The 26,037-nt window shown below is 43.1% G+C and overlaps 1 protein-coding gene across 3 annotated transcripts in view; it reads right to left on the reverse strand.

Moving 5' to 3' along the window:
* Positions 1 to 26,037, reverse strand: part of lama5 (laminin, alpha 5) — an 85,629-nt gene that overhangs the window by 6,849 nt on the left and 52,743 nt on the right. For all 3 annotated transcript variants that reach the window (XM_015365137.2, XM_015365136.2, XM_069179616.1), the window contains 38 exons: positions 25,466 to 25,670; positions 23,713 to 23,857; positions 22,533 to 22,673; positions 21,317 to 21,478; positions 20,758 to 20,871; positions 20,506 to 20,589; positions 19,819 to 20,049; positions 19,238 to 19,351; positions 18,160 to 18,287; positions 17,808 to 17,888; positions 17,473 to 17,687; positions 17,120 to 17,220; positions 16,678 to 16,861; positions 15,789 to 15,932; positions 15,030 to 15,181; positions 14,511 to 14,621; positions 13,993 to 14,104; positions 13,695 to 13,865; positions 13,234 to 13,430; positions 12,584 to 12,700; positions 11,846 to 12,000; positions 11,265 to 11,406; positions 10,936 to 11,038; positions 10,452 to 10,565; positions 9,298 to 9,483; positions 7,744 to 7,886; positions 7,229 to 7,405; positions 6,644 to 6,780; positions 6,236 to 6,389; positions 5,571 to 5,704; positions 4,798 to 4,960; positions 4,453 to 4,581; positions 3,677 to 3,831; positions 2,796 to 2,928; positions 2,117 to 2,260; positions 1,423 to 1,553; positions 1,103 to 1,270; positions 363 to 489 (listed from right to left, as the gene is read on the reverse strand). In XM_015365137.2, coding sequence (XP_015220623.2) covers positions 363 to 489; positions 1,103 to 1,270; positions 1,423 to 1,553; positions 2,117 to 2,260; positions 2,796 to 2,928; positions 3,677 to 3,831; positions 4,453 to 4,581; positions 4,798 to 4,960; positions 5,571 to 5,704; positions 6,236 to 6,389; positions 6,644 to 6,780; positions 7,229 to 7,405; positions 7,744 to 7,886; positions 9,298 to 9,483; positions 10,452 to 10,565; positions 10,936 to 11,038; positions 11,265 to 11,406; positions 11,846 to 12,000; positions 12,584 to 12,700; positions 13,234 to 13,430; positions 13,695 to 13,865; positions 13,993 to 14,104; positions 14,511 to 14,621; positions 15,030 to 15,181; positions 15,789 to 15,932; positions 16,678 to 16,861; positions 17,120 to 17,220; positions 17,473 to 17,687; positions 17,808 to 17,888; positions 18,160 to 18,287; positions 19,238 to 19,351; positions 19,819 to 20,049; positions 20,506 to 20,589; positions 20,758 to 20,871; positions 21,317 to 21,478; positions 22,533 to 22,673; positions 23,713 to 23,857; positions 25,466 to 25,670 — 5,504 coding nt within the window. The remainder of the gene's footprint in view (positions 1 to 362; positions 490 to 1,102; positions 1,271 to 1,422; positions 1,554 to 2,116; positions 2,261 to 2,795; positions 2,929 to 3,676; positions 3,832 to 4,452; positions 4,582 to 4,797; positions 4,961 to 5,570; positions 5,705 to 6,235; positions 6,390 to 6,643; positions 6,781 to 7,228; positions 7,406 to 7,743; positions 7,887 to 9,297; positions 9,484 to 10,451; positions 10,566 to 10,935; positions 11,039 to 11,264; positions 11,407 to 11,845; positions 12,001 to 12,583; positions 12,701 to 13,233; positions 13,431 to 13,694; positions 13,866 to 13,992; positions 14,105 to 14,510; positions 14,622 to 15,029; positions 15,182 to 15,788; positions 15,933 to 16,677; positions 16,862 to 17,119; positions 17,221 to 17,472; positions 17,688 to 17,807; positions 17,889 to 18,159; positions 18,288 to 19,237; positions 19,352 to 19,818; positions 20,050 to 20,505; positions 20,590 to 20,757; positions 20,872 to 21,316; positions 21,479 to 22,532; positions 22,674 to 23,712; positions 23,858 to 25,465; positions 25,671 to 26,037) is intronic.

Raw genomic sequence — 26,037 nt, forward strand, 5'->3', positions numbered from 1 at the left:
TACTTGTGAAGAGAAAACCACAACTGGAAAATTAACAGTTGCAAAGTGCTTTAGGTATCAATTAAGTAAACAGACTAAACTGTCTTATATTGTGTGTAACTTGTCTTATGGTGAGACGATATCGTTTAATACCATGAAATTTAAATAACTGACATACGTGCAGTACATGCTAAACAGAGCTGGGGAAGTTGTGCTCCAGTTACCAGGATGAATAAATGGGGAAATCGCCCCCCTCAATCCTCATCACAGAGAGAAAAATCCATACAGAAGGGATCTGCATTTTACCACAGTAAGGTCACAGCCAGTCAGTTTTGGGCTGCATATGTTTTAAGGCGGAACAGGAACTCTCTGACTTGTCTTACCTTAGAAGCTTTGTGGCCTCTTGGAGACGCCCACATCGGCAAGGGCTTCCTCCTGTTTGCGCAGTTCAAAGACACGTTTACGAGATGCGACTGGAGCAAATCCACCACCTCTTGCGAGATCTGATTCCTACAAACAGAAGAGAAAACATTGCTTTATTCCTTGTTCGCCTTTCACTATTTTTTCCTATTACTACAGTAACACATTAGCAGCTATTTTCTGTTCCGGAATATTTTTTAAGCAAAAAAAGCATCCAGTTAGTCAGCTTTTATTCAGAAGGTGGAACTGCCCATCAATCTTGCTTTGAGAAAGGACCCCCAAAATATTTGCACTTAAAGTGAATTGCTTGGTTCTTACATTCAAGATGTTAAAATGATTTTGGTTCCTCTACTATTTTCCTTCTTCATCTGTGTCATATTTATGAAATATCTGCTTCAAATAAATGTTGCCATGCATTATTTTAAAAATCTTGGCAAGGACTTTTATATAGCTTACTATTTGAAAAAGAAAGCACCATCCTGCCCATCATTATCAGTAAAAAACAAATTTGTTTAATAAAAGAAACGCATTCTTAACTACTTCTGCATTTGGAATGAACAATAATACATGATATTGTTTCTGAAACCAAACGAAGAGCAGATTAAGGGGTTTCTGAATGTAGCGGAGCAACTGGTGGCCCCTATTACAGTATCTCTTTAATTTCCACTGGCAGGGAGTCTATCGGACACATGACGTTCCTCACCGTTTGACAAACAGGTTGCTGATGCACCCTGTGAGGTTGGGGGCACTACCGGAGGCCGGGGAGCCACCGAGATAGAAGCTCCCCAGCTGTGCCTGCCGGCGGTGTCTGGACCTTTTTGGCTGCACAGGCCCAGTCTTCATCAAGTCATCATCCACATAGAGAAGCAACCTGGGAAACAAGACACAGTTAGGATTCACACAGGATGCAGCTGCTCTAAGACTATGACTCTGAAACGACGAGGTACAAATTGATAGAAATCTAAAGCACAAAAATGCATGGCATACATTTCTTTTCTATTAAAACCATACTATGCGACTTACCCACTGCTGTTGCTGTATAAAGACACATAATGACTACTATCGTCATTATAGATCATTTTGCTCCTTACTTCAGCATTGACTGACTTTGCAACCACAAGCCCATTTTTAAGATAGACTTCACAGACTCCATCCTACAAAACAACAACATCATTACATTTGATACAGTATATAAATGTGTACTGTATTTAGAACCAAGTCAAGACTTTTAGAAACAAGGTCAATAGTATCTACACGTATCAACCAAGAGAAGATAATTACTGTTTGGTACACAATGATCAAACAAGTTAGGCCAGCAATCATAAACTACAAAACTTTAAATTGCATTTTAATCTTAATGAAAAGCACTTTTTGGCACAATCATGTAGATGGCTGTACTATCACTTATCATTGTTTGTTATTTTTTATTTCAAATGGTAATGCTTTATTATATCATTCTACATGATGCACTCTGGGATTGAGTTGTAGTTGACTGAAATTGTTAGATCATACAAAAAGTGATTCTTTAATATAAGTTGTTCTGGAAAAGGGTGTCCTATACATCATTACAACAATAATACTAACGGGGATTTCAGTGTAGCATAGAATGATTTTGCCTCATATTCCTGCAATGAGAATATGAGAATAATTACATTAATCAGGAGAGTCACCAGTGCACCTGCTAGCTCCCTGTTCTCCCTGACCCCACAGTATGTACCTGAGCCTCATGATAAAACATAAGTCCATCTTTCTGGCTTGTCCTGAAGCCAAATCCGGCGTAGAAATTATCCTGCAGACTGGGGACATTTTCCAAGGAGAGGCTGAGGTAACCTTGTCCAGAGAACTCTGCCCCCCGCACGACCTAAAGGACATGAAGGTAAAAGAATGATTTTCAGCTTCAAAGATCTTTTTGCAAGGCTATGAGATGCAGGGTTTCATCTACTCTGCCTATTCCAGAAGCACAACACTGAGGAGGGAGCTATTGTATCGAAGTGACTAAGATGTGACTCTTGTGGTGGTGTCACTTCCCCCATAACTTACAGTGGCCTTGAAGTCTCTTGAGCTAAAAAGATGACCTCTGTGCTGTTGGTATTAGCTGTGCATCCCATGTGCTGAGACACACCTCAGGAATGGCAGATTGAATCCTGGCCAGGAAGAGCACATGTGCCATGCAATTGTTCTGATTGTTTCTCATATTTAAAGTTACAAATCAAAAGCTTATTACCATTATAATAAAGCTGGCAGCTTGGATTTACAGCAGTGTACTGCTTTGTAGGAACCAAGTTGTTTCAGTTATTTACAATTATATTACAAGTGCTTTTAAATAACAGTTCTGCAGCAGAAAGCCAAACTCACAAGACAAGTCATTCCCTTGAAACAGGCAGTCGCAAACTCACCAGTAAGTCGGGGGAACACCCATAGCTGACCCCAGAGCTGTTTGTTCGTTTGAGGTCGACGTATTTGCCAAGAGCCTTGACGTTCCTGAGGCAGCCCTTGAAGGAGCCCCGATTTGGGAACAGTGCCTTCAATCTGAGCAACAAAAAAATCCCATACCAGAACATTACAGGGAACCTGATATTCTGAAGTCAACATTTTGTGATACAATAATTTATTTTTTACCAGTATCTATCCATCTATTTTCTTATCACATAATCCGATACAGGGTCACAGGGGAGACGTCAGTCTATTGCCGGACACACTCACGCCAGGGCCAGTTTTCCCAGAAGTCAATTAACATACTAGCACGTCCTTGGAATGTGGGAGAAACCAAAGCACCCGGTTTCTATTACCATTATAAATAATTAATAATATATAATCATTTTTTATTTATTTACTTTTTTGGAGCCGTGGTGGCTCAGACAGCAAGGGCGTCTAGCTCCTGACTGGAAGGTCCCGGGTTCAATCCCAGGTAGGGGCAAGCGATAGAGCTCGTTCTAATTCCTTCCAGACACCTCCCAGGTCCACTCATCCTGCTTTCCAAAAGAGTACCGGGGGGTCTTTCCTGGGTAATAGGCTGGAGTGTGATGCTGACCCCATCACCTCCACCTCCAGTGTTTGATGGTTGAGAAAAATGGTAGCCCCCATTCACCATGGACCTTTATGGCCTGAAAAGGGGACCTAACCTACCTACTTAATAATTATTTTTTTCTCTGTCCAAATTACATAAATTCTATAGAAGAATTTTATTGAATGCTAGCAGTACTACAGTACTACAGAGTTGAAATTTAAGTGTCCTTTGAATAATCGGAAAGAAAACCAGACTGGTCGTTAAACCTACCCCTCTGGCATCTTGTCCTGGGGGACTCCGCCCAGGTAATAGAAATCGTTGAACTGCGGGAAGGGCTTATCAAACTGTTTGATGAAGATGCTTGCTCGTTCAATACGGACAATCACTTTTGTGCCGCTGCTTGTCTGATGGAGGATGATCTCCAGCTGAGAAAAAAAAATGAAAGGTTTTCAGAAAACCTTTGAAGGAGAATGGATTGCTATTACGGTCATCTTTACAGGCAAACCTCACTCATAGACTTAAAATGTCCGAGCTGCAATATAATGGCAGTGAATGTAATTATATTTATAATGTTACTTTGGTCACTATCGCTCTCGATATAGGAACAGGAGTAGGCAAAATGGAGCAGGCATGCATAAAATTAATTCCCACCTTGTCATGAATTTCAGCAGTTAAGCCTTTCCAGGAAGTAATGCACAAGCAAATAACTTCCTAAAAGCACTAGAGCAAATTCATTCTTTATATTATGGTGTTAACTAGTACTTTATAATGCATTTCAACTTTTGAGAACATTATAATGCACATTTTAACACAAAAGTCTAAAGTTTAGAGCCAATGTGATACTTGGATTCACTACACTTTATTAAGTTTTCATATGTAATTGTACTAATATGTAATATGTAATCACTGTACGGGTGATTTTCAGTACAAAAATTATCCAAGAGGTGTGAGGTGTGAGTGCTCAATGCTGTTAGACTCAAGAGAATACCGACTGAAACGGTAGGTATTTAAACTCTAAAGACAGGAGGAAATGAGCTTTGCTTTACCTGTCTGGATTTGCCATCACTGATCCGGGCAGATTTGTCTTTTTCTGGCTTGATGTCCTGCATTCCTCCATTGAAATCATAGTAAACCTTAAGCTCTCCATCAACAACTGCCAAACAGAGGAACTGGTCCTGATAGAAAACAGATAAACCCAGGTCAGAAATGCCTGCAAAAACAACACTTGGTACGAATGCGTGCACTGTAAACAAAAAAAAAAAGAAAAAAAACAGCATCAGACTTTATTTGTGATTTTTCTTAATTTAAGTTCATTATTTTTTACATCAATTGTCATGTTGGTAATCTTTTGACAGAAACAGATCACTGGGGAAAGGCTCAATTGAAAGTACCTCTTTCTGAAACAAGAGCAGGACAGCATTGTAAGACAGCACTTTGATCTCCTGCTCAAAGCGCCTGGTTGGGCCGCCGTCAGCTCGGAAATCAATCTTGGCATATCCAGTTCCATCAAAGTGGGCCCCATCATCGACCCACTGCTCTGGCACATACTTAGACCTGCAACAAAATAATCAAAACAGTAACAGCAGCTCCAGCATGATATAAAGAGGCTGATGCATCCAAGTCCCATCCAAATAGCATTAACATAATGTACAGTACAACACAGGTCATTTACCTACTGATCTTTGCACCGTCCGAAATGTCACATGCATCAAAGATATTCTACCCAGTTGACAGTTACCTTGTGATATTGCACTCATTTACTGAGTGGTGAGGAAGCTTTAATCGGATAGCGAGAGTAGCTGATCATTTCATTGATTACGGCCGGGAGAGGCAGTGCAAATGAAAGGAATTGATTATTTAATAGGTGATGCCCATTACTTTCTTGTCGCTGTGTTACTAAAAGGAGCAATTAAAATACTGCATAAGATAAAATAGACTGTTTTGTTGCGCATGTTAATGAAGTAATAATATGTGGTTTAGCAAAGGTTTAATCCCTTGGTTAAGTCTTGATCTCCTTTAATAACTTTCTGTTTAAGGGCAACTTTACATGGATCTGTCTTGAAGTAGAGATCACAGCTGAAAGGTGAATGAATATCACTGGGTGTTTTCTGGAATTTGGAATGACAGCTAATTGGCAAAGGAAAATGATTTAACAAGAGCACACCTTGCACAGGGCCGGTCTATGGCAGTGTTGAGATCGAAGGTCTGCTCAAAGTTGTACAGACTCAGGACCTCTTGATTCAGGGTATCTAGCACAATACAGCCTTTGAAATTGGGCAGCTGGAGTTCACGAGGAGGCTGTAAAAAATAAAAATAATCTTAAAAATCCTTAAAGGCACTAACATAGTTAAACCAGTGAACTTCAGACCCAAGACAACAAGTGTAAACTACACTTAAATCTGAGAACAGGAGGCCCTTTTTCACAAAGGGTTGTGGGAATATGGAACAAGCTGCCCACTTGTGTTGCTGAAGCCAAAACAGTTTGTTTAAGAAATGACTCGCAAGTGATTTTTCAATCAGTTAACTACTAACTAGAAAAATGCACTTGATATAACTTGTCTTATACTACGTTCTCATGCTAAAAAGACTTTTGTTACAGTCTAGAAAAAAACACCTTTCATTGTGTGGTCCAGCAGGCAGCTACAGCAGTACCCATTCAATCTTATTGATCATGTCCAAGTACTTGATTGATTAATTCAAGAAAAACAACCGATGTGAAAAGCTCTATATGAATTTAAGGGCACAGACAAATCTTGTGATAAACAAGCTGAGTTCTGGACACATTTTCAACAGTTGGTTAACACTCCCCAGTGGAGATGCATCTCTTACCGTGAAGCTCGGAGGGTAGCCGCCCACATAAAACACAGTCTCATCAGGGGGCAGGTGTAGCAGCCCACTGTCGCCCCTTGCCCTGTCATTCTGCTTAGTCACCTGTGTAACCGTTCCCTTCACAGAGAGCTCTATCTGGCCAAACTGCAAGATCCTGGGAAAGCAAAAAACTTCTAATCAGAACAGCTTGATTGTGCAAGGAATGAAATAATTTAAAAGGGAAAACTGACTACCACACAGGGTCTGGCCTGCCACTAACTCTTTCTTGTACCGTATCTATAAACTTACATTTTCAGCTGACATGCAGAGGTGTTCTTGACATAATCCAAAACAAGAGAAGTGTGTTTTTTAGGCAGCAGTTTCTAAATAGTCTGATCTAATCATTCACCCCCCTTCCCCTTGTATCACCTTTCCAGTTTGACAGCGTCAAACGTGCCAGAGCTGATATCTTGGTTTAGTTCGACCACAGCCGTCTCGCCACCAACATTGTACAGCCACTTCAGCTGCTTTCCCTCCAGTGCCATGCCAAGGAATTCCTTTGTTGCCTAAAGTGTCAAACGTAAAAAATAACACAAGAGCACAGACAGCATAAGACTGAACTCTTATGACTGAAACGATCCACTTTAGGGATACCCTAACAAGAGGCATTATCAGGCAATCATTACTGAAGATCCTAGGCGGTAGAGTTTAAATGAAACCCAACACCAAAACAATCCTGAAACAGGACTGGTGATGTCGCCTTCATTAAGTTTCCATTTTTGTTTTCTCTCATGCTTGAACCGACCTGAGGAGACAAATGGCCACGAGAGTTTTCAAGCTATTTGCTGAACTTCTGCCAGTTTTCCACGATGCAAGACCAATCAGCGACACTTCGAAGTAATCAAAAACAGAAACAGACCTGGGCTCAGCAAAACTGTCTAGAAGTAAGCACTCTCTAAGTCTCCCGTGCTCTAAGCTATGCCAAAAGAAGTGCAGCAGCATCCAGAAACTTACGTTTTTATTGCCGAGGTAGAAAACAAACTGCTTGGTGGGCTCTGTCTGGCGCTTGGAGGGGGCCTCTGGCAGAGTGATGTAGAACTTGAGGGATGTGTAGGCTGTGAGATCTGCGAGGTTGCTGGGATTTCTGACCTGTACACCTGCAGTGCCATTAAACTTCATGGGCACGTTCACCTTTGCAAATTAAAAAAAAAAAGCATCATGGTATGGGTAAAAAAACACTCATCTTTTCAGTCTTCAAGAGTTTAGCTGAAAGGTGCTCTATTTCTGCTTCTATAATATTGTGTATTTTTACACTTCGCTCACTTCAATAACCACTGAACCACACTAGGAGGAAGGAGCACACTCTTGCTCTGATATGCCCACCATTGTGCTGCTCCTCTCTTGACATGCTGCTGGAAGCTCCACAGTGCTGTTCAGGCGAGCTATCATTGATTGGAAGAGGCTCTCACTGACATCACAAGCTGAGGACATCCCCGCCCAGCCTGGCACTTTCTTCATGCAGTTCTTACCTTACTTGCAGCGTTCCGGGCTTGGGAGATGAGTTGCCGGATTCGCTGGATGTTTTCCGAAATGTTGGGCATCTGGATCGAGCGGCTCTGCAAGCTATCCAGCTTCTTTATGAGCAAGGGGATGGTGTCTCCCAGCATTCCCACTGTGGCATGGCGATGTGAACAAGTGAAAATCTCCAGGTTAGGGCTAGTTTTATCCAATCACTCCCTCACACTGGTTCCCGAAACATCCTCAACATACTGATCTCAGTTTGGTGTCTTTGTTAGAAACAGCAATGCACATCACGAAATCATTTCCATCCTACAGGATGATCCCTCCATTGGGCCCTTCTTTTCTCACTGCCCCATCATCTCATATCGCCAACCACCTAATCTGCGTAATCTTCTTGTTCGCAGCTCCCTTGACCGCCCTCAGCAACCATCCACACCAGGTACTTTCCCTTGCAGCAGAGCTCGCTGTACCACCTGCAAGTACACATCTAACACCACACTCATTCCTCTCAGGACAATTCCGAATCACCCAGATGGCATCTTGTACCTCCAGCAACCTTATTTACTGTATCTAATGCAGTAAATGCCCAGCCATCTACATTGGAGAAACAGGAAGGAGACTCGGAGACCACTTCAGAGAACATGTTAGGTTCTGTGAAGATTAAAGATCTCTCCAAGCCCATTGTTTCCCATTTCACCTCTGACTGCCATGACCACTCTAATCTCTCCGTCTGTGTTCTCAAAGATGGTTTTCCGAACTCATACATCAGAAAGACTACAGAAACCAAAATTATCCTGCAGCTAGGATCACACCTTCCCCCTTCTTTTAACCACAGACTAGTTTTCTTCTAAATTCTCTCCATTCATTGTAGGTTTCATTTCACACCTCACTTCACTTATCCTGACTTCACACCTCTTGATTGGCCTCTGTTTCTGTCCCCTGCTCCCGCCCCTCGCTCCTCCTCTCTCCCAGCTTTTGTTCTCCTGCTACATTACCTTTGCTTACTGCCCTGTCTTTCTCACACCTGAAGAAGGCTCCACAGCTGAAACGTTGTGTTTTCTTTCTTTTCAGCCTACGCATGCTGACGCAGCTACCCACCTGAACTATCACAAAATCATTGACAATTTGCAGCCAAATATACAGAGGCATGGTAAAGCACTGTGTAAACCATAGGGAATAATAGTAAAGCCAAGCAAAACTCACAAAAAAAACAAAAATACTACATACTATAGTTTAGTAGCCACGTGAAACTATTGTATATCACATATTATCAACTACATCAATATATTATATTTCATCTTGGCAGTTTATAAAAGAGCTTTGGGCCTATCTTTTGTAAAGCAATCTTTCTTATTTCTGCCCAGATGATTTCCCTTTTAGTTTCCAATTGTGACCCCCATGTTCTTGTATTACTAGGAGTGTGATATAATCTCCTGGTTTCACCCCAGGATCCTGCATCCTGAATTGACAGAGGATGCTAGGAGCTTATATGCTTTATTGGGAAGCCATCAGGCCTCCCAGAGCAAGGAAGGAGGGAGAGGAGCAGAAGGCCTGGGCTCTACCGGACTTGTTGGCCTCCTGGAAGGCAGTGTTGAAATCCATGCTCGTCTCGCTGGCATTCCCATACTGCTTCTTCCACTGCTCGAGCTGCTGCTTCATGGGGCTGAGAGCTTTCTCCACATTTGCGGCAGTATTATTGGCCTCTGCCGCGGCTAACTTGGCCTTTGCAATATCCTCTGCTGTCTCTTCTACAGGGACACAAAGAGAAGCAAAAAAAACAAAACATTTTCAGGAAAATTGAGGATTGCATTAATGCTGACAGCATCTTACTTACGGTTCAGAGGAGAGCAAACTCAACAGGGCCTCTTAGTGAAACCAGTGGCTCAGTCTCCTTGTGTTTAGACCGACTGCCTCAAGCTTACAATCTCAACAGATGCAACTAGTGTATGCATTTATCTGCAGCAGCTTTTGTGCAGAATGTCATGGAGGCAGGAGGGTGAAAATGCAGCAGTCTTAATACTTTGCTGTGCTCGCTTGTTGTACAAAAAGACATTAGGGGCCTCTTTCACAAAAGCTTCTAATGCAATTAGAAGCGCATAAGCCAAATGGGCGCCGTGTGAAACGCTGTATTCATAAACCTTGAAAAGATGCATTGGAAAGCCTTAGCCACTCATATAATACATAACCTTCACCATCCCTGATATGCTAAATGAATGTTAATGTAGACCAACAATAGAAAAAAAAAGAAGTAAAAGGTCCTGAAATTAGTCCTGCTTGGAAGATTTAAGTATTTTCAAATATTTTAGATTTTCCAAAAATCAAGTGCTTCTATACACTGGTCTCTTACTCTACCCCAGACTCAGTCTCTGCCCATGGTCTTCTGCGATAATATGTGCATAGGTTTGACAGCACCTGTGCAGTCATTTCTGAATGCAGCTCGAAAAGCTGTACTCAAACACGCAACTCAAACCATGTGCATTAAACAAGAGTCGCTTTGTAATGACAGAATGTCTGTAGCAACTAGTCAATACAGAAGCTAAGAAATAATAGGACAGTAAATACAGACCTGAAAACACACTGATAGAATAAAACTAACTGTAACACCTTCTGCTTTTAAAGTGGAGGGTGGGAAGATAGAAGATCAAACAGAGCAAAGTCAACATCAGGGGATTCTGCTCCTGATCAGTGGCCAGGGGTGAACTACAACATAACCCACCTCTGCTAAAGTTAAGACTCCTCTGAGCAGCTTCCAAGTTTTTCAGCAGCTGCCTCTGTTTGTGTTGGACATCTTGTAGTCTTTTCTTTGCTGCTTGGAGCTGCGGTTTCAGGTCTGTGACAGAAACGGCAGTGAGGACATGTGAATTAGTGCCAGATTCAATCCAGTTTTAATATGTAGATGAAAAGAGTCCTAACAGAGTTATCCAGCCTTTGAAATATGTGCAGTACAGACCAATATAATTATTGCAAGGAATATGCTGTACATACACAATACGACACAAACCAGGGTGCATTAACATTACTAGCGTCCAACAGAGGATTCATGCAAACCATACTAGACACCAGCAGTGGTCACACTGAGCCAGTGTAGCGCCATGTGGTATACACTGTCACATTTGTTTCAAGTGTCATTGCTCGACGGTGACATTTTAACTATACAGTTGTGTGAAAAAGCCAGCAAAATATATTTTTGTTTCCACTACCATTTAAAAGTTTTTTCTCCACTGTCTTCGCCTTCTCCTCCAGACTATTGCTTTTGTTTTTCAGCCTCTCTGCTTTCGACCCAGTATCTTCAGACATCACATTCTGCAAAACAACCACTATCTGATGAGAAGCCATTTAAGTTAACATCGCTGAGTTGCATGCGCAAATAAAAAATAAAGAGACAGAAGAGTACAGCACTCTCTCTGGCTGACACCAGTAGGGAGTTTCTAGCATAATATACCAAGAATCAAAAGCCACTGTGAAGAAAAAAAGATTAGAAAATGACAGAACAGAACCAGACCTCACTGTCTGTGCAAAGTGAACAAACCTTCAGAGCTTCTGTTGCTGCTTGGTTGGCATCGTTGGCAGCCTTCTCTGCATTGCGGACAGCCTCGATGATGCTGGAGTAGGCTTTGGATGCGTTAATGGCCCTCTGGATGAAGCCATCTTGGTTTGTGTCCATGATAACCCTGAAAAAAGGGCAGGGCTAAAATGATCAACTGTATTCGTTTTAAGAACTGGATTTCCCCAATTGTAGGATCTCCCATAGTGATAAAAAAAGAGCCTGGGGACTGAAAAGTAAGGTATAGGGCTTGTTACCAAGACTGCTAGTTCAAGCCCTGCATGTTGTCCTGAGCATCTTACTTACACCCCCTTGTGCTCTGTCCTTCAGATGAGATGTAACACAGAGTTTATCTGGTTGCTGCAGGCGTTGAGCGACAGTTCATTCACTGGCCTCAGCTAAGTGATTATTGTTGGAGTCATCATCTATTTTTTTTCTCCACATTTTCTTTTTTGGTGTTTCCGGAAGTGGGTTTCTTTATACGTCTGTCTCATTTGTAATGTGAAATATAACATTTGCTGGAAAACCTATGACTTGGATGTGGTAAAGTTTAAGAAGGACCATACCTAGAGAGGTTCCGGGCCAGCTCATCCAGCAGCATGGCGTGTCTCTCGGCTTCCTCCACCAGTTCGATCTTGTTGATGGACGGACCAAATTTCTGCACCTTCTCTATCAAGGGTATCCTGGCTCCATCCAGCTGGGCTGCCAGTCTCTCATATTCCTGCCAAGGATTACAAAGCAGGGATGTAAAGAGTCCCACGAGCCCTGGGCAATTAGCTCAGCAACTGACTTCAAAATAGGTTTTGCAGGAAGTACTGTCAAGGCATGAGCACAACAGATCTAAAGGAAAGAATCTGTACCAAACCTCACTAATGCAAATATAGCTATAAATACATATAGTAATTCTATATGAAAATATCACCAGATTGCCCAAATTACCAGGCATGGCAGTTGCTTGCTTTCTACTATCAGATGAGTTGCGCTGAGGCACAGCTCTGAGATTTCCCATATCTCAGCCGTAAGCTACTATGTGCCCCCATGCAGACTTAATCATTATACTTTTAATGAAATATCTCATCTTCTGCACCTAGTTCTTTGAATCACGGAGGTTGTGGTTTCAGAAAAAAAGCAAACGCATGACCAAAGCAACTTTTTTTCTAAATAAATAATTCTGATATGAAAATTGATTCTAAGGAGCATGATGCAAACATTAACAATACATTAATTTAAACTTGGTGGCATGAGGGGCAAGTTGCTAGAGGTAAAACTCTAAGTTTTCAAACGTCTTGTACTGCTAGACTAACCTCTTTGTTCTCCTGAAGCATGGACAGGAGATCGTTGACTTGAGCCACAGCCTCTTCAGCCATTTGAAGGAGCTGCTGAACTTCCGTTTTCCTGCCTTCAAGTTCCTCAATCTTTTCCTAGAATATTGAGATCAAGAAAGCATAGAAAAACTTTCAAAAAGGCAAGGAACATGAGGAATTAACTGTTGTACAGGTTTTCTCCACCAATGGACAGCTACTAACAAAGACATCTACACTGCAACACAGTGAGCCACTGTGAAAATGGCAGATATAAATGTATATATATAAAGATATAAATGTAAGGACCTTCATAACCCTTATCACTGACTCTTCTTGAAGTTGTTTTTCTTTTGCGATGGTGCCTGACCTTTTACTGAAATCATATATTTTTAATTTCACTGTGGAAGTGAGGATGGGTTCCAGCAGCAGGAGGACTAGTGAATTTTAGGCTTTGGCAAAATGATAAACTTGGCCTACGAGTAAAGTGCCACATCAGTCATCTATGCTCTGATAAATCAACCAGTAGATTAATTGCTTAAGTGAAGCAAAGCCACATCTTTTCATATAACCTTTATGAAGTAGAGAGAAAAGACAAGCGTGCAGCAAATAAAGGGCCCAGAATTCTTTCTCTTCTGCTCTCCTCAGCTCACCCTGTTGTCCTCCAGCCTGTTCCTGTTGAGGTTGTTGAGCTCCTCTGCTTGGGCAGTCTTGTTGACAGCCTCGTTCAGTGCATCACGGAGGTCCATGAGCTTGGCATTGAACTTGCCCAGCTTGTCCCTGATGCTTTTCACCAGTTCCTCGTTGTCATTCAGGCGGCTCACCAGCTCATTCTGCATGCGCTCCATTACTGAAAAGAGCAGCAGCCGGAGAAGGAAAAATCAAAATTGGAGAGAAGACAGAGGACCAGTCCTTTAATGCCCATTTACCCAGCTTTCCTGCACTATAACATGATTTCGAGATAAGCACGGACACACGGGCAGGGTTAGGGCTGGTCAGGCATGGTCCTCACAGCTCAAGAACATTCCTTTCTTGGAATCCGAAATAAAAAAGATTAAATCCTTCGTGAACCGAATGCTACAGTATGTGGATCAAAGAAACAAGGGCGACTCACAGTTCTTGGCTTCTTTTAGTTCTTTCCCTGCCTTTTCCGTCTGAATGGAGAAAACTCTGTCCCTCATCTCCCTCAGCATCTCCTCCACCTCTGCCAACTTCCTGCTGAGCCCCTCTGCCGATTCACTGCTGCTGTCATTCAGCGCAGTTCTGTTTGCCTGCCTTATAAGATCTGTACAGCCAGGGCGAAAGTGAGAGAATAAGCAAGGAGTTAATATTTACAAAAGCAATCAATGTGGTAATTCTTTCTTGTGCATCAATACATTACTGTAAGGAGCTTATTTTTCAGCTGAGCACACCTTCAATGTTTCTCAGGGTTCCCCGGGTCTGATTCAGTAGTTCCTCAGCTCTCTTGTGTGTTAGTGCCACATCCTCTTCCATTGTCTCAGCTTTCCTGCTTGTCTCTGTCGCCTGCGATACAGAAACAAAGACATCACAAGAAGATTCACTTCAGAACTTCAAATGAGACCAGAAGGTTATTTGGACCATTGATCTAAGTTGATTCTCCGTTCTGTAGTTCCCTAGACAGTACTGTTTGTACTGGAAATGCCACCATTTATAGTAGCCAGTAAAACCGAACCTAAATGTCTTCCGGACATGGGAGAAAGCTGGAACACCCAGAGAAAACCTATGTGAGACCTGTGGAGAGAACCTGCAAACTCAACATAGATACAAGTCCCAAACTGGAAAGTAACCTAAGATCCCGAGCAGGAGCTGCGAGGCAGTATCTCTAATCAACACGCCGACACACCGACCACGCTGTAGTATAATAACAAAAATATCAATGACAACCAACCTGAGAATGGACAAACCTTACCTTATCCTTCAGAACATCCAGATCTGCAGAGAGATTCATGGCCTCATTCTCCAGCTCATCTGCCTTCATCTTGTGGCTATCCAATGAGTTGTTATAGTCAAAGAGGTAATTCTGGTTGGAAGGACATGGAAACAAATATATAAAAAGAACTGCTTTTTAGGATATTCTTATCCTAGGATCTACTGGACAAGAAATTATATTTTTAAAATCTTACCATAGTTGAAAACACCTATTAATTAGACACTAAAATGAGAAGCGAATAAGTGGTTCATAACTCAAAACTATTGCCTATGTCTACAAAGTGGATGTTTGTAAATAATAACTAAAGATAAAAACTATATCTGATTAGCCTGGTTATTTTGTCCCAACGAGAAATTTCAATGAACTGACAAGTTTGAAGTAGACTTGAAGTTTGAAGAAATTAGCTTCTCCTATGATGAAGGAATTGAAATCTTAGAACTATTAAGATCCAGTGCTATGGTGTGGCCTGCCAGGCCTCCTCCCTGGGTCTGTACTCACAGTCACATTGTTAACGGAGTCGTTCAGCGCCTGCAGGCGAGTCCAGGCAATGGAACTGGCGTTGAGGTTGGTCAGCTGACCCCTGATGGTCAGGAACAGGCCAGTCATTTTGTCCAGGTCTTCCAACAGCACGATCACGCAGCTGTCGCAGGCTGGCCAACGAACACCCAACACATAGCGTTAAAAACACAAGACCATGAGCCACTCTGTTTAGGCATTCTTAAAACATTTTAGAGCTGTGGAAATTCTGGATTGTGAAGATACTATCTATTGTAATTAAATCAGCTCTTTTACTGGAAAATCGTTATGGTCAGTTGCTGGGTTGACTAAGCACTCAAATGGAGAAGAGACAGCACTGACAAAAAAAGCATATCTTAAAAGATTATATACAGTACAATGCATTTAATAAACCAGTAATCAATCCAACATTTTTTAGTGCTCATATCTGCACTGGTGATATCCTTTCCCAGCATTGCAGGTTAGAATGTTTTAGAAATGAATTAGATTTACCAGTGCATGTACTGAAATATTGCAGTTCTGTAAACCATTGTATTGATGTGTGATTATAGATTATCATAGGTCTGTTAAGAACACAAGAAGAAAATTTCACAGACTTGTATATTTAAAAAATGTAGCTCCATTACGATGGAGAAGACAGGGACAGTAAGAATCACCTCTCCCTGTGATTATTTCCTCATGAGACTATAAAGCCACGTTTCCTAAAAAGCGAGCACCACAGTTTGTTAGCTGCCTACTCACGCTGACACTGCAGGGAGTCAGCTCCGTTGACCACAGGGATGTGGTAACTCTCAGCGCAGGTGTCGCACTGCTTTCCTGTCAGCCCATTGCTACACCTGCATTCTCCTGTGCGGGGATCACATGACCCACCTTTACAGTGGCATTCTGGAACGGAAGGGGAACACAGACTGTCAGCTAGTTCTCTCACACAGCAGGGCGTGACATTTCGGGTCGAAGCGCATTAAGCGTTGCATCATTCATCTCATTTTTAAAACTACTTCCAATTCAAATCTAAAACTCCAAAAAATTAAGCCTGAATATGTTATCACATTTGCAGATGTGTGAAGCTAAGTCAAGCTGGGCCCAGTCAGTACTGGGATGGGAGACCTTCTCAGGCTGCTGCTGCCAGTGGTGTGGCAGACTAGCCATCCCTGTACCAGAGAGTCCAGGGGACACTACGGTGGGAAAGAGACTCCTTTGCAGGAGATGTTACTGAAGCCCTAACCACACGGTCAAGAAAGATCTCATAGGAAGAGCTGTCACGAGTGTCCTGGCTAAATTTCCCATTGGATTCTCTGGCACAGAATGGCTGTCATGCATCACCTAAGTGGGTCTGCACTTCAGTAAGTGAATAAAACTCCCCGTCCTAGATATGAAGCATGCAGACACCCTTCATGATAAAAAGGTGCTACACTAATTGAAGGAATTATTGCTAGCAAGAATATCCATGTTCATATCCATTTTCTTGCAGATGAAATGAACCCATCAAACACATATTCTTCTACTTCTGGGGAAAACATTCAACAATTCTTCAAAGTGATTTCATTTACTTAGAACGTGCCGTTCGTTGGGAGCTTCACGCCTGACTCAGTGCTGCCAGCTCAAGGCCTCTGTGGAACAGAACACTTACTCTTGCAGCCGCTGGGCTTGTAGTCCCAGAAGCCAGGGGCGCACTGCAGACACTGGGGCCCGTTCACCCCCGGCTGGCAGGAGCACTCTCCGCTCTGAGGGTTACAGCCCTGGGTGAGGGCGGCGGCGGCACTGCAGTCACACCGCCGGCACCCTGCGCAGGACTCGTAGCCATAGAAACTCTCCTGGAGGGGAAGACACGGCCATTGTGAAGGAAAAATACAGACTGTCATGACAAAACCTAAGCAGCCATCAGGATATGTCAAGTGTCCAGAACAAAAGACTAAAGAGGAGGTGACAGAAGCAACATTTTTAGAACCTTTGTTTCAACTGACAGTAATGTCAGTTACCACAGAATAATATTGGGTTATCACTGAATATTGAACACGGGCCAGATAAATAATATTCATTTATTGTGGATATGTAATTGAGGGTGACACTACCTCACAGCGGTCACATAGGGGACCGGTCACGCCAGGCTTGCAGTGGCATTGTCCGGTGTGAGAGTCGCAGGACGATGTGCCACAGGGCGAACAGTCGCACTCTGAGAAAACAATCCAGAAAATGTTCAAATTCCACAGCTTAAGGTCACAGCTATAGTACAGTCAAGCATAATTTACAGGTTAAAGTTTTAAAACCTTATTTTCCGACAGATCCTACACAGAGGAGATCTGGGCAACCTGACCTTAACAAAATGGCACCGAGGATTGATCCTGGGAAGTTCACTGTTGAAAACACAAAGCTTTAAAACACACAGATCAGGAAAATACTGGGCGAAGAACGAAGTCAGACGTACTGGTGCAGTTCTTGGCCACCACAGCATCCCCAAAGTATCCCGGCGCACAGATCTCGCAGTGAGGGCCAGCGGTGTTGTGCATGCAGCCATGGCAGACCCCTGTGAGCGAGTCACAGTCGCTGAAAAGCATGTTGGGATCGGTGTTGTCGTTGCACTGGCAAGGACGGCACGAGCTGCCAATCACCATGGGGTTGCCATAGAAACCAGGAGCACACCTAAGGAAGTACAGACACACGAGCTTATTCCTGAAGCGAACCACTGTGGGCTGTGCAATTTGCTGCACTTTTACTTTTAGCAACAGCTACAGACAGGAATGGAAAAAGTAACTCACTCACCTTTCGCACTTTGAGCCAGCATATCCTGGCATGCACAGACACTGCATCCTGCTCGTTCTCTCGACGCACCCAATTGCAAAACTGATGCAAAAGGAAGAAAAAAAGGTTTTTAGCATTCAGTCAGCTTGACCCAGCACATTGAATCATTCCAATAAGCTCTGGTGAAAAAAAGTGGTCTTCTTTAAGTAACGCTTAAATTTCAACCACGTCAGAAAATGAAGAGAAAACTCTGGACTAGTAAGTGAAGTGTACCACCCAGATACAAATCAATAGCCCTGCCAAATGGAGAAAAAAAACATTGGGTCTCAATGCAATTCAACTGTTCAAGGAAAAACAAGCCTGTGGAACTCACTTGTTGGAGGTCACCTGCAGCGGGCAGGGGCAGCCGGTACAGATCTGGGACTGTCCATTGGTGGAGTTGCCAAGGAAACCAGTCTTACACTTCTCACAGTGGTCTCCCTCGGTGTTGTGCTGGCAGTTCTGACAATGTGAAAGAAAGGTCCCGTTCACAGCGTTGTAGTGCACTGGAAAGAGCACTAGGTTATTCTGGTTATTACAACAACAATAACCAAAACTGTTGCCAATTTTGCCTGTAGCTTGCACTAAGTATCTCTCTCTCTAAATCAAAAACAGCACCATGTCTGATCTAGAGTAACAAACAACCCAGCGTTCCAGGGCTGAGGAAATGGAAGCAGATGCACAGCAGGGAAAGCCGTTGTCGCACGTGTGAGAAGTACACTGTGGCTGTGAGACTGCGGACACACTGTATAGCGACGCTAATAAAAACCAAAAACCGAGAGGAGGTATATTAATGCAGAGGTGTTCAAGGCACTGCACAAGAGAAAAATGAACAACAGGTGGCACATTCTGAAATCTGAAGTATCTACAAAACCATCAATTCCATTCTCATTCCTTGTACATTAACAGTATCTTACCTGCGTCACAAGAACGTGATAAGACATAATCATTATTATTTGCGTATATATAGTGGTTTTATTCCAAAGATTTTCACATACATGAGGGGATTCGCTTCATCCCTCCACTGAAATGCAGCACCATTCTGCACCAGCAGCCTCACTACACGACAGATCAGGGGAGAAATGGTAAATTGCTTCACCAAAGAACGTTGGCCAGATTGTCCAGCCCAGAGTGGCATTTAGCCAGGACACAGGGGTTAAACCCCTACTCTTCCAGCCAGGGCCCTGGATTCTTGATAGAAATGTTCCTGCAACCAGATGTCGGAGATCGCAGAATCATGTGAACGACTTTTTGCACTACTCTTTTTATACAAAAATGCAATTGCCTAGTGTTTCTTTATAGCTTATTTCGTTGCCAGTTCCCAGACTAGACAGGTTCTCACACAATTAAAATATTCCCTGTTGTGCTAAACAAACAATATCCAGCAGATAATCCATTGCAATGAAACTTACTACACAGGTTCCTGAGCCATGCAGGCACTGGTCCGAGTGGCCATTACAGTTGCAGGGAACACACTTCCCAAGGAAAAGCCCTTTGGTGTCCCGATAATAACCTGGAGCACACTCCTGTAGAGAGGGGACAGGCAGTGTTCAACTCGCAGCACTGGATCGTGAATTCAATGAACTGTGGGTTTTACGCTCAAAGGTTCACTCATCAGTTTAACATGTTAAATAGTTCAGAAACCTTTAGAAGCATGTGGCAATTTTAAGATGTCTTTAGTTATAGGTACTCTGAAAGGACCTTAAAAGAGCATAAAATCATTCAAGAATCCTTTGAATGAGTTCACTTTTCAGAAAATACTACAGAGTACCAGAAATATAATCAAATTGATCTGAGTAAGTCAATGCACTCAATAGATTTTACTGCTTAACTCATTTTCTAGATACATCCTGGTGGACATACAGTATCACCTACAGTCTACATCCAGATAACTGTGGAAGTTATTGCAGGTCAAATGCATGTCAGCAGAGCCAGAGTACAAGCACCCCTGCACTGACTGCGCTGGCTGCGCTGGCTGCACACAGGCAGGTACCTGACAGGAGTCTCCGTGATAGCTGGCCGGGCACAAGCAGATCTCCACGTTGCTGGCCGGGGTTCCTGTGGGCGAGTGCGAGGCCTGCTCCAGCACGACGCGCTGCAGAGACACCACCAGGGAGGACTGGGAGTGCAGCGCCCGGATCTGCAGCCCCTCCAGCCCCACCAGCACCATCATCAGCTCCTCCCGCGAGACCGCGTTGCCCGTCCGAGCGTGGCGGAAGCTCCCCTGGGGAGAACAAACACGGTCAGGTTCAGGCCACGCCAAGTCTGCAGCCCCCCCTCCCCTCCGCCCACGCTTGGGAAGCCGACTCTGCACTGATCCTGCAACACAGCAATCTCAGAGGCACTGACAAACAGCCCAGTGAACGTCTTCAGAATCCACCCTGAAACACCAGCCAGAGAGCACGTCCACACTATGTGGAAGTACAGGCGGCACTTCACACAAGGGGTTGCGGGAGTACGTGACAAGCTACCCAGCCATGTGGTTGATACCTTGGCTTTTTTCAACTGGATCAGATTCTTGGGTCAATACGCTACTAGCAAACAAACTAGAAGGGCCGAACTGCCTCTTTTCATTGGCTGCCTGTCTTATGTTTATGATGCCGATGGTTCTCAACAGGCTCGCTGACGCACGCAGGAGGGCTGTTCGCTCCACGCTCCGTGCAATGGGGTGACGTCTTACCTCAACCAGGTGGACGCGCCCTTCGTGAGGCATCCAAGGAGCAGCATACTCTTTCTCCAGGTACACCAATGTCATCTGGTTCCCCTAGAGGGCAAATCATGCACATCCTTTGTGAATACCACGCGCCACTGTGTGAGCGTGCTATTGAGATTTCATCGATGCTGTCAGCTGGTATGAACAGGCTGCAGTTAATGGCACTCCGTACCCTTACAGTGGGTGAACACTGAGAAATTTTAGCAGAGGTATGGGTACCTTCAGGATGACATCAGGCCGCGCAGCTTCAGCGGGAAGAGACAGCCCATCCCCCCTGGTGGGCTGAGTCTGGGAGAGCAGCCTGTAATGCAAAAACCCTCCGTAGGAGGAAACCTGCAGGAGACAGATTCACGATCAGCAGTCAGTCTCAGTGCAGGGTAGCTACTGGCAACCAAGGAAGCTAGATGATCTGAAGGGCCTCCTCTAGTTTGTCACCCTTTTTATTTTTTTATAGGCTAACAAATGAACCCCTGTGAAAGGATAACACAGCTAAGGATAAAGCTAAAGAAGGCGAACTGGAAAAGCACAACTGTCTAAAAAGGAACTCTGCTGATTTTGATTCTCTACAGGCGGACATGTTTTTTGTAAAACAATACAAACGGTATTCAAAAACGAAGCAGGTCTGGCAGATATGAAAACATTCCTTAGCATTTCAGACAGAACCGAAAATCATCCCCGCTCTGCTGTATTTGATGTCCCTACTTATCTCTCTGCTCCAGTCTCGGTGAGGAGTGAGATAAGCATCGCTCCCACACTCCAATCCTTCCTGCCTACCTACCTTATCTCCCAGGTAGCTGTGTGGAGCATGCCAGTGAAGGTCCTGATAGACATCAGGCACGTCCTGCAGGTCCGCCTCCACCAGGCTGCGCTCCAGGTGTGTGGAGATGGGAACCTCCTGGCGTTCTCCGCTCAGAAGAATCCAGCCATTCATATCCATCAGCTGCAAAGGAAACAGGATTAGAGCATAGAAACTAAGTCCCTCAGCAACTCAAATTACTTTCTATTGCTTATTCTGTTACTGTATATTTAAATCATTCTCAATGCAGGTTAATACTCATCTCACATAATAGACAGGACCGAAATTATCTCCCACAATAGCTTTGAAATGCAAACTTTCCTCAGAACAACACTAAATGCCTGTTCCTCAATAGAAAAGACCATATTCCCGTAATGGTGTATTTGCTAGTGTAAACATTTTTAGGTCTTATTCCAAGATTTCCAGGGGACCATCAACAAGCAATATTATTGGATAGCTGCCTTGCCATAATTCATTTTAATTAATATTTAATAATAATAATATTCTTAATTGGTACACCAGTTACTGATGATGCTTAATTTGACTGTTTCCTGCACTCAGTGAAGTCATTGCACACCATCTTCAAATTAAACATTCCACATCCTGAGGATCATCTCCAGCAGAACTACCACATGCTGTGTCATACATATATAGTTATATTGCTCCAGTACAGAACAGAAAAAGTGGATCATTTCTGGAAGGCAGGTGTACATTAATTTCCTTATGCTTGAGCAAGGTACTGCAGGCTAACCTGATTATTTCAGTCATCTAGCTGTATATATAGCTTTGGGGATCGAACTATGACTAAATACAGTAGCCCCACATTATGTGAAAGTTAAACTCTCAAGTCATTTAATGGTATAGAAACAGCCATTTCATGAAGGACTTTCACAAACCTAGATTTCATGTCAGTTTCCCTAAATTTCCCATTTTTAGTACAGAACAAAAATTGACAGCCTGCCTTTACGATTAACAAAGCTTAATTTGATGGGGCCAATTCCAAGACCCAGCTGACAAAACACACACGCTGCCATAACGCACTGGGCTCTTCATTTCATGGTGGAAGGACATGCTTTCAAGCACACGACAGAGGTGTTTGCCTAGTCCTAGATTTTGTTTTTAAAACAAACTAAAAGCTTTGGCGATCTGAGTCTTATTCCTCTTTTTTTGTGTTTCTCGGCAGTCGGACGGTAGGCACCTCGACGCGGCGCTTCTCTGAACTGCGGCAGCGATCCGTGGCGCCAAAGCAGAAGCAGCTGGTGCAGCCCTTGGGGTTGCTGGGGTCCAGGAGGAAGGTGCCCACTCGACACTGGTCACACCTCACACCTTCCACGTTCTCCTGGGGGGGGCAAAGACAGCACAGGACTTGAGCAGGCTGGACCTGCCTTTTCTTATTTGTGTAAGGTGTCTATATAGTTGTACTAAAAGATAGATAGATACTTTATTGATCCCGTGAGGGAAATTGCAGTGCAACAGCAGCTTAACACACACAACACAGCCACAGTGTAACGAATTATATAATAATAGTACAATACATACAATACAAGTGTTACTCACAGTCCGGACACACAAGAGCAAACTAGAACAGAACAGTACACAGAAAATCGTATCACACGTATGAATATAAATATAGATGTAACCATAGATATAAATATAAATATAAATGTATTGCACAGGTCCCTGGCATATATTGCACAAAAGTGGTTGTAAAGTCAGGCTTAATCTGTCTGTTAATGTTAGTTTCAGTATAGACTTTTTTACATGTTGGATTTTTTGAATGTTCAGGTTAAGGGTTCTTTTGGTTTTCAAAATATTTTCAGTTGTCTTTACAACTTTATTAAACAGTAGCTTAATATATTTTCTCAAACACTCCAGCAGGTACCCTGCTGCTGAATTTGGTCAAGTGCATTAAAGTGAGTACTAATCTGTCCTAAATTAAGAAATGGAATGCATTTTTGTGAACCAAAAATATGCAACATTTGTTTTTGCAAAATGATTTGTGGGAGCACATAAATGCAGCAGAACTATCACTAGAAGTAGTTTCTTACTAAAAATATGTAATTTTATGCTTTATTGTTGTTCTAAATGGTACCTTTAAAAAACAATAAAAGGAACGTACACAGAAATGGAGGGCTGGAAAACAGTAGTTTCAGCCAGATGTTCCACTCTCTTCACCAGTGTAAACTTTTCATTATTTACCACTTAAAGTCAGAGGAAAAGAAGCAACAAAGACAAAGAAAACAAAGAACAAACAACCAGAGTCTCTCGGGAAACCGAGAGGGCAAAGAAGCTGTTATTGACTATGTCCTGCTCAGTGCAGTAAATGCTGGGATACACAGGCCCAGTACCTGTGGGAAAAGACAATAAAAAGCTCTCACCTTGCACAGGCACTGCCCGGTGACAGAGTCACAGATTCCTGACTCCGTGCCAGCTTCACTGCAGTCACAAGGTCTGCAGTTGGGGTAACCATAGAAACCAGGGGCACAGTGGTCACACCGGCGCCCAATAATGTTTGTCTTGCACCTAAGTAAAAAAATATATACAGTATATGAAAGATTAACCAAAGAGAACTTGTACTGTAGCTACTTAATACTTCACACATTCAATAGCAGTATCTGTGGAAAACAAAACTGAAAATAGAATTAGCTGAAGACTGAAGTAACTTGAGATGTTAAAAGACAATTATGTAATTATGTAATTTTCTGAAGAAAATTATTTTTGAGGTACCTAGAAAAAACAGTAAAAAGGTAAGTTGAAGAATTCCTAAATTAGTTCACAGATTAAAATGTAAAAGAGGTTATGTTACATGAAGATAAGAATACTGATCCTGGTTCACAGTGCTACAAATCAATTTTGCAGAAAAGCTTGGTAGTTTTAAAACTTATTTGGTAACGGGCTTCCAGAGCATGGTTTTCAAAACCACACAAAACTGAACTCTAATCAAAAAACATTGAAAAAGGGAAAAATAAACACAGTTCTTTCTTTCACCCATCACAATGACATGCCCCCGAATAACTGCTGTAATGCAGTGCAGGCATCTGGAGCAGATGTAAAGTTTCTGGCCTTTAAACCCTCGCAGTGTTTCTGACAGAACCTTTACTACCTCTTCATGTCTAGACAAATTCTTGGGAGATTAGAAATGCAAGGGGAAGAATGTGGCACCCAACCGCTAGATTCCTCCCTGCTGAGTGACCACAGGGAAGAGAGGACAAAAGACACCCTGCTCTTCATTCCCCATTCCCCTCACCGATACGTCCTTCCCGCCTCTCAAACAGCATCAGCTCTGGGCCGCAGTGCTCTTTCATCATTTCCCTCCGTAGTCAAAGCATTGAAAGAGACCAGCATTCCTGTCAGATTGCTAAGTATATGTTTCTTTAACCCCAACACTTCAAGGTCACTGAAATACACCACAATTAGCTATAGAAATGTCAAGCTCCAGTGGGAGTCACGCGCAAGCTTCGACTGTTCCCACAGTGCAACATCTCCACAGATCCATCTGAAACAAGACAGCTAGAACCAGTTCGCTATCTTTCTTTTTGCAAAAAGAAATGAGCGCAGAATGCTTACAAACAGGAAACCTAAGAGGTGTTATCAGGACAAATGGATCACTCTTGGGTGTCCCACAATGCTAAATTTAGTGAATTGTGCTTCGTGTCAAATCTGAAGCTTACAGAGTCACTCAAATGCACGACAACTGTTTGAGCTTTCCGATCCCAACACTGTCACTTTGATATTACTGTAAAAAATAAGATTATAAAGGAAGGCAGAAAATAAATATGAACAGCCTTCTAGACATAAGGTCAAAACTAGTAGTCCTGAAGGTCACATTAAGATTTGATTTAGGTACCAAAGTACTGTGGGAAAAGAGATTTTCAAAAAATCATGACCCTGGGAAAAAGATGTTAAACCTGCTGTATTAAATGTTCTTTGTAATTCTCTTTGAGTCATGGTGACAGTAAACAAAACAGAATAAACATCACAGTCACGGGATACTTTAAGTAAACAAGATTTCGTGGCCGGAATGTCTCTGGAATGGCAGCCCAAGATCTGGAAATTGTGAATCAGAACACATCAAACGCTCCTGTCATGCTCTGTATCCCATAGTGCCTTGCTCTCCTGTTGCTAGGTTACCTGCACTGCCCGCTCTCCCGGTCGCAGCCGTCGTCAGTGAGCCCGGAAATGCCAGGCCGGGAGCAGTTGCACTCCTCGCACCCGACGAGTGGGTGGCAGCCGAACGTCTGGGGCTGACAGACGATGCACTCCGGCACGATGGTGCGCGGCGGGCAGATGCACTCTCCCGTCACCTCGTCACACAGCCGCGTCCCGCACTGGCACGCTGAGGAGGCAGGAAGGAGGCGGTTACCAGAGCAACGGAACCAGAACGTCGAAAACAGCGTCTCGACCCGTTTTTCTCTTAAACGGAAGAATCTTTCACTTTTATTTGTATTCGAAATGATGGTATAATGTACAGGGTCTAAAAAATAGTTCATGCTGTAGGGAAATTACGGGTATGGGTCATACATTTTAGTGGACAGAAGGTTATTTTTCCGGTATAGTGTATTATTTCTGTGCAGAACAAACAAAGCTACAGGCAGTGCAACTTGTTTAATATGTAGTTGAAATTAGATTCACCCATCCAGCCCTCCATTCTCAGTAACGTCTAGATTGTTCAGAGGAGGGTTATGGAGAGCTGTGTTGTAAAC

Source organism: Lepisosteus oculatus, chromosome 16, assembly GCF_040954835.1.
Source record: "Lepisosteus oculatus isolate fLepOcu1 chromosome 16, fLepOcu1.hap2, whole genome shotgun sequence".
In the NCBI taxonomy this organism is placed as follows: Eukaryota; Metazoa; Chordata; class Actinopteri; order Semionotiformes; family Lepisosteidae; genus Lepisosteus; species Lepisosteus oculatus.